The sequence below is a fragment of the Astyanax mexicanus genome, chromosome 5 (genome assembly GCF_023375975.1).
Source record: "Astyanax mexicanus isolate ESR-SI-001 chromosome 5, AstMex3_surface, whole genome shotgun sequence".
Classification (NCBI taxonomy): Eukaryota; Metazoa; Chordata; class Actinopteri; order Characiformes; family Acestrorhamphidae; genus Astyanax; species Astyanax mexicanus.
Window position 1 is genome coordinate 27,087,790 of NC_064412.1, and position 8,302 is coordinate 27,096,091.

Genomic DNA, 8,302 nt, shown 5'->3' on the forward strand with positions numbered 1-8,302 from the left:
CATTTATTTATTATAAATAAAATTATATTTTAGTTTAGTTAAGTTATGCAAAAATTTGTAAATAGTACAAAGTTATGTGAGGAGACGAACTGCTGGGAGTGCACTGTTGCAGCTTTGCTGCCCCCTGGTGTACGTCCCTATTCATACTGTGTTAAGCAAAAGTCATATTTAGTAACTACAAATTTCTCTATTTCTCTAAAAAATCTCTATTTAAGTAATTGTGTATTAATAATATGTTAAACGTTTTTGTTTGTGCTTTACAGTCTGCGACCGATTGATATTGAGTTCATGAGGCATCTGAGTAAAGTAGTGAACATTGTTCCAGTCATCGCAAAGGCAGACACACTCACTCTGGAGGAAAGAGACTTCTTCAAACAGAAGGTGATTTTGCACACGCACACACACACACACACACACGCACGCACACACACACAAGTTCTGAACTGAGTAGAGACCTCCAAATAAGTATTATTTAGTACTTTCCTCTCATTGATTTCAAGTTTTCATAATCAGAACTACAAAATATTGTGTGGATAGCAGTTAGGGCTGCAACGATTAGTCAATATAATCGACAATGTCGATTATAAAATGTTCATTGTCGACTAATCCTTAATTTGTAGCACTACACAAATTACTGTGGACAGAAACACAATGGGAGAAGGGTAATGGGCTCAATCAGACAGTTTAAAATCAACTCTGCCTGCGCCCAAACACATCGTTTCCTCACTAAATAGCAGCACTTTCAGGACATTTCTTCTGCTTTCAAATCTCATGTTTAGCTATTTCTATCATTTTTAACTAATAGAGAAATCTGGAAATTAGTTGCAGCCCTAATATCAGTTGACATGCACATAAACTACCAGAAAAAAAAAGGAAAAACAAGATAAAAAAATATGGTTTTAATTTTAGATTTGATTATGTATCCACATTCACAGACGTGCAGATCAACAATATCCGATCTGCATTGACCCACAAATTCCAGCTCAACACATCCTTGTTAATAAGCTAAATGTTCCATTTTACAGTAGTAACAGATTCAAAAATCATTATAAAAGTGAATGTCTGAGTCTGTGTGTGTGTGTGTGTGTACTCAGAAATGGGAGTGTGAACCCTATGATTTGAGTGTAAGCATGACTTCCTGAGCCTTTTGAAATGTTTGTGGTGAACAGCGCTGGTTTATTTGTCTGAAAGTTCGGCTTAGAACATCAAAGGCATGTAAGCAGAGCGGTTAAATAAACTCTGCAGGGTTGATCAGCCGGCATTTCTGAAGCCTGGTCATTCATTTGAGCCGCCCGTGAGCAGCGCTCTCTCTGTTCATATTTTCATCCTGCAGGAGTCAGCCAGTGGTTGATTTAAGAGGTTGTACAGTTTTAAATCTGTGGGTTACTGGGGCATCTCAGACATCGTAGTTTCTGGAACCTTTCTACCACTCCTTTTTCATAAGAGCGACTTTATGATGATGGATTGGTCGACTCTGTTCTTCACATGCTCAGCAGTGTGTTTTTTTATTTTGATCGACCACATTCCTTTCATTATCTTCCCATTGGGTTATTAGTGGAAGGTGAAACTGGTCAGACTGTTTTGGAGGGCTTTTTTCGTTTGACCACAGCTTCTGTCTGACAGTGTATTTTATTCATATTCATATGTGAAATCATTTGCATTTGCTCTATTTATTTAGACCTTTATTTTAACCCTGAATTTACAGAACTTGTTGTGTGTCTCTTATAGATAAGGGAGGATCTGCGAGTCAATGAGATTGAAGTTTACCCTCAAAAGGAGTTTGATGAGGATTCAGAGGATAGGATGATCAATGACAAAATCAGGGTGAGTTCAAAGCACCCACCTGCACACTCACATACACACGTGTTAATGTTTACAACCTACACAACAAAACTATTAATAATTAATAATAAAAAAAAAAATCTAAATCGTTAAACTAAAAATTTCAGTTGTGTTTTATTTTTAAAAAATTAAGTATATAATTATTGTTAATAATTGACAAACAAAAAAGGTGCAAGTATGAATCCATGTTCTTTACTGTTCCATTAGGAGATGATTCCATTTGCTGTGGTGGGCAGTGATCAGGAGTACCAGGTGAACGGGAAGAGGCTGCTGGGGAGAAAAACACGTTGGGGCACAGTGGAAGGTAACTTTACTTTTAAGAGTCCCTCACTGTAGTTTTACTCTGGTATTTTATACTATGTAACTGTAAGAAGGTTTCAACCTTATAGAGCCAATATAAGAGAAAAAGATCATTAAGGAAAGGAATGAGAGAAAGAGACATACTATATGTTTGAGCATTTATTGACAAACCTTCCAATAAATGCACTCTGCTCCTTTAAGTTGTAGTACTAATGCGCGCACACACACACACACACACACACACACACACACACAGATTGTCTAGTCACTGCCAATAGAAAATTTCTCAGTGGAGCAGGTAAACATGTACCTATTGGCCCATTGCCACGTGTGGGCTAGAAGGGTATAAAGCAAACTAGCATTGAGCTGTGGAGCAGTGGAGCAATTATTATTATTATTATTTTTTTAATATCATTGATTTCTGAAGAAAGTAAGTCTTTTGAATGTGATTTGTTCTGTTCACACAAAAGCCAGATTCATTTTTTGTTAAACCTAATGGTGTCCACTTCATTCGAACCCTTAACAGCGTAAATCATTAACAGGATAAATAATTCACAATTCTCTTTTTCTTTCTTGCTCCACCACAGATTAGTTAGACTCCTTTGTTTAATATGATCTAGGGTGTAAAGTAACTGCTGTGGTGTTTTAGTGAATCTTAAAGCAGAAAGGAGCCAGTATCTCTGTTATTGATGCTGTCTGTGGGACCACACTGTCACCTAGTGGACAAGTATAGTACAATCTCTATTCAGTTTGTGGCTTCAGATTAGCGGTAATGCACACCTTGCTCTCTAAACAGCAGACTGTGTTAAAATATTGTAATAATTTAAATATTACATTTCACAAACACAGCTTGTATAATTACCATGAAAAAGCACAGAGCCCAGAACATTTACCAGTAGTAATGTTAACCACTACTGGCTCAGGTCCAGATCAAAAACCTTGAGGGTACACAGAAAATGAAGGAAGGTGCACACATCAATACAATGTGTGCTCTGCACATAGTAAAATAAAGTATAAGTTCATGTCTTATGCAAATGCAAACCTTTTGGTATTAAATCAGACAGTCTTAACAAATTTTTGTAAGAACAGATTCATTATCTGGTCATTTTGGTGTACCTGTAAGTATTTAACATATGCTTTTCATATAAGTTCACATGTGTGGTGCAAATAATATGACCGGCCTGGCTTTCAATTGGTTGTCTTCACCAGCAAGGTGATTGGCTAAGTGGGTTCCTATCTGATTTGATGGTCAGGATAAAGTCACATTTACATTTACAATCCTTTTCAGATTTCTAGATTAATTCTAACTGATGTGGAGGCCTGCAGGTTAGCATATAAAGTGTGTGTGTGTGAGGCAGGAGTGTTTTGGGTACAGTGTAAACACATTTCTTACCCGAGTGCTTTATTTTCCAGTCGAGAACACGGCACACTGTGAGTTTGCCTACCTGAGGGATCTGCTCATCAGGTCAGTTCCGCATCATTTACCCACTTTATCACTATAAACTAAACCTAAACGTTACACTGAGTCTCTCTCTCTGTCTCTCTCTATCTCCCTCTCTCAGGACCCACATGCAGAACCTGAAAGATATCACCAGCAGTATTCATTATGAAGTTTACCGCGTACGCAGACTCAACGAAAACAACACACACCCCAGTGATCAGCCAAACGGCCACAGCAATGGAGTCCCCACTCACGAAGTCCTCTCTCATGAGATGTAGAAACCCATCTGTCCTCCTTCTCTTTTTCCTGCCATCCATCTATTATCCCATGTTTTTTCTCACTGTGGAAGTCTTTCTTTAGTGTTAAGTTTTAAAAGTATAAATCTTTATAAGTCTTTATAAGTCTTTATCCAAATCTGCAGTGGATTCCGTTTTGATCTGTTTACTCGTGAAATCTAAACCACACATCTGTTCTCTCTCAGTGTCTTTAATTGATCTTATATCTCTTTCGTTGCAGCTGTGCATTACTGAGACAGTAATAATCTAATTCAACTTGATGATTAAACTTGTGCTGGAGCACTTGTATAGTTTCTTTTTTAGGGTTGAAATGGATTTTTCTGTAAAGCTTGCAACAGCGGCTATAAATGAAAACATTAGCATCTGACTGGTTCAAACAGCATCATTCAGTCAGTTATGTACAGGTGTTTTTATGTTTTTATGCTTGGAACAGTGTTTTGTTTTCTGTGATTCTGTAATTAATGTATTTTTTTTACTTTTAGCATTGTTATTGCTGCCAAAGTCCTCTATTTCATGGTTATTTGGTGAAGTGATATACTTTTATTTTTGGTTTAATTGTTGAACTGTTTGGTTGTTTTAATGTAATGTGTTTTGCATTGGGAACTCAGATGAGAAGTAAAGACTGCGAATTCGGAGCAAAGCTCAAGGCAACTCAATCTAAACTGTTGTATCTGTTGTTAAGTGTTTTTAGTCCTAAATCAGTTGCTAACACCTTCCTCTTGCACCCTTCCTACAGATAATATAAAAAGGGATTAGCAGTGCGCTGTGAAAAAAAAAAAAAATATATATATATGATTTTATAGATTTTATAATTGTTCTTTAAACAGTTGATTCTATGAAGATTTAGTAGAAGGCTGATTTGGGACACAGCCCACACTCACCTGCACCTGACATTAAAGCTGCTTTACATGCTGCGAAACCTTAAGGTCATTGTGTGCTGCCATCTTACTAAAGAAACACTTAAAAAAAAAAAAAAAAAGCCCAAAAATGCTAATATTGTTGACAGCTAGCATTGAGCAATGCAGATATTACTAGCATCAACCAGCAGGCGTTACGTATTTGCTAACTGCCATGTAGGAATCCCCCTAATTGATAGCTGTGCTAACATTGCTAGCAGGAACCAGATAGCATTATGCAAATGTCACCCTACAAAAAATGCCATTTTAAAATGTCCCAAAATTGCTAATGTGTGCCGGAAACCATGTGGGTATATTTAAATGAGACCTACTTATTTAATTCTAAGAATATTAAAAGTGCTAGCACTATTAGCATTATGTAAATAGGACTGTATTCTCTACTGTCAAGGAATGCTAAAATTGCTGGTCCAGAAAATGCTTACATTGTTAGCATGTACCTGCTAGCATTACACGTGTTTTTAGACATTAGTGCTGGTATTTCTGTATTTTTGTCTCAGTGTTGCTGAACTAGTTCAATGTCTTCTGTTTCTCATTCACATGTTAATAAACCACATTGACGTGGAATTTAAGTGCCATGAGGGAGGGGCAGAGGCTCTGAGAGGACCCCAGAACCAAAAGAAAATTCTTCTTTCTAGAATCTTATTTTTGTGTGAGTGAGCGTGTGTATTTTTTTTATTTTTAAAATGAGAGTGTATATTTTCTGTTGTTAATGTTTCTGCTGCCATTATTCCAGCGTTCAGTGTTGTGTTTGCATTTGCCTCCTGTTTTAATCTCATATTACAGATTTCCGTTGTTGTCATTGTCAGTAATTTTACTGTGTTTGAGGACAGCGGTTGGCGCCATCTCTGCATTGATGTTAAACCAAATAAATGTCTTGTTGTAAATGAAGCAGTATGCTGAGTTCTGTACAAAAGGTCAATTGATTTGCACTGTTTAGATTCTGAAAGGTATTTCAGAAAGCAGAACAATAGTTGAATAGTCCTGAACTGTGGGCTTAAAGGGGACATGAAACACTTCAAGTATTTAGTATAATTCACAAGATGTATTTTCACTCTAACAAATTGTATAAGTTTAACAGTTGTCAGTGAAGCGGAATTAAAATAATAAGCAATCTAAATGTCATTTTTTTAAGTAAGGGCAGCGCCATCTTGTCCCAGCGCTGAAAGTGACGTCACGAGGTTGGTTCTCGCACGCCTCACTACTATAATCTATGAGAATACCGTAATTTAGATCCTCAATAGATCATAAAATCCAAACCAAAACTCAATGCAGATCGGGGGGGCACTTTTGTATTGTCCCTGTGTGTAGTAATACTGGGAGTAGTGAAATTTAATAGGGTGAGGAATGAGAAATATTCACTTTCACTTTCATACCTTCAGCGGGGGCTCGCAGCGCTGAAGCGTGAGAATCCTCAAGTTAGCTGTAATGCTAGGGGTTAGTGGCGAGCACTTTCTAGACCAGGACTATGTGAAGGAGAGGGGTTTGAGTCAGGAGCATTAGCGCCGGATAAATAAGCTGCAGTCCGAGGCTTTTTTCCTCCGTTTTTTATTTTTCCTCTGATCAGCTGGGATGTACAGACCTTCCGAATGTGTAACGTTACTATGAGAGCAGCAGCTGTACGAGCCAAACAACGCGCTCACCCAGCAGAGCAGCGAGAGGTACCGTTACCGAAAGTCTAGATAAAATGACAATTTAAAGAGAACATAGCTAGCGTTAGCTACTTAGCTAGCTATCTTATTATAGCTAGCCAACGCTAGCTAACTAGCCAACACTAACTAGATGAAGCTAAGTAACGTTACCCAGTAAGCCTTATAACTTCTAAACTGAACGGTTTATCAACCAAACAGCGCCTTGGTGTTTCAATATCCACTTAAATCATGTTCGTTTCATTCAGTCTTAATAGACTTTGGACTTTACATGTTAAATAGCTAAATGTATATAAAATAGCTGGTTAACTGGATGGTAGTACCTGCTGTGGTCGCGCTGCAGGGTTCTGCACGGCTCCACGTAGAGAGAGAATAAACACTCCCAAAACCCTTCGCTCTCAGAAAAGCATCTGAAAAGTCCTGCTCAGGTTTATACAGGAAAGATCTCTGAGTAAATGCTCCATGTTAGCCTAGTTCAGCTTCATCTTCATCCATAATCTCCACATACAATAAGCGCTTTTCCTCTAGCTATATGCCTGGGATCTTAAACCAACCAACCTCGTGACGTCACCAGCGCTGCACGGGCAACATGGCGGCGCCCTAGCTCAAACGTAACAAACATAAATATATTATAATTTAGTGTGTAAACATTTTATATAAAAATTCCCCCCCAAATAAATTCCATTATATTTAATGCCTTAGAAAACTTGTACAAACTGAAATGTTTCATGTCCCCTTTAAAAGGCCAGTGTCACTCACTTTTTTTTTTTTTATTAAACGGTGTACATTTGAATGAATTTACTTATATAGCGCCTTTCTGGAAACCATACAATAACATTTTACATGCAACCATTTACACTGCAATCTGGAAGTGCTACCCATTGAACCACCATGCCACCTTAGAACTATATGGAAATGCAGCTTCTTTTAATTTCAGTGCTTTTAATGTATTCACACTCATCAAGCTCCATAATCTATGATGAGGCCATAGTGATTTAGGTACAGTTCACATCAAGAACTACTAGCAGTGGCTGACCTGAGTAATTTTTTTAAAGGACAAAAACTGAAATGAGCCACACCGGGGCCTAAGTGCACTAAGAATTTAATACTTTTATTGCACAATAAATAAGGACACGAGGACACCAAATTAAGGTAAGTTCTCACATGGAAATGTAAAAAATATATTTTAAATGGTCTATATGTGTAATTTTTCTATAGAAAAACTTTATTTTTATTATGAGTCGTTACTGCTCAGTACTCAGTAGCATTACTAAGTTAGCTTTATGGCAAACCAGAGTGGTGAGAATTTTCTATATTTTTTTCAGCACAGCAACAAAACCAGCAAAGTTGTTTGTTCATAATTTTAAATGTAGGTTTGCATTTTGTAAAAATATTAACAAAATTAATTTTAACGTACATATTGTTTAAGAACTGTAAAAAAATATTTTAGTGATGCATTTACTGCTTGTTTTAAAATTAAGCTATATATAGACAGACATTTGGTCAAAACTTGTATTTTCATGCCTCATTGAGGGGCGGGGTTAGTTGAACAGCTGAAGACCTGGTTGATGGTCACGTGATCTGTGATCAGAGTTGCCAGGTTCGCGGTTTTATGAAGAGGAGATAAGAGAGGTCAGGAGGGGCAACAAAAATAAGTAACTAAAAGTAAGTTCAGTCAGTATTATGTAGTAATATTATGTTACTATTAAATGTTGACTGGGATATTAAAACTGTTATCAAAGAACTAATAAAACACTAATGTCATTATCAATGACTTTAAGGTAAATAGCAACACTACTAATAAATCACTTATAAACAATATACCAAGTCGTACACTCATAGTTGGGCTGCCATTTGCTT

At 37.0% G+C, this 8,302-nt stretch overlaps 1 protein-coding gene across 5 annotated transcripts in view; it reads left to right on the forward strand.

The window, feature by feature from the left end:
* Positions 1 to 5,684, forward strand: part of septin9b (septin 9b) — a 76,658-nt gene extending 70,974 nt beyond the window's left edge. For all 5 annotated transcript variants that reach the window (XM_007257116.4, XM_007257117.4, XM_022663291.2 and 2 more), the window contains 5 exons: positions 264 to 381; positions 1,729 to 1,824; positions 2,050 to 2,146; positions 3,556 to 3,607; positions 3,705 to 5,684. In XM_007257116.4, the coding sequence (XP_007257178.2) occupies positions 264 to 381; positions 1,729 to 1,824; positions 2,050 to 2,146; positions 3,556 to 3,607; positions 3,705 to 3,861 (520 nt within the window). In that variant the 3' untranslated portion in view covers positions 3,862 to 5,684. The remainder of the gene's footprint in view (positions 1 to 263; positions 382 to 1,728; positions 1,825 to 2,049; positions 2,147 to 3,555; positions 3,608 to 3,704) is intronic.
* The last annotated feature ends 2,618 nt before the right edge of the window (positions 5,685 to 8,302 follow it).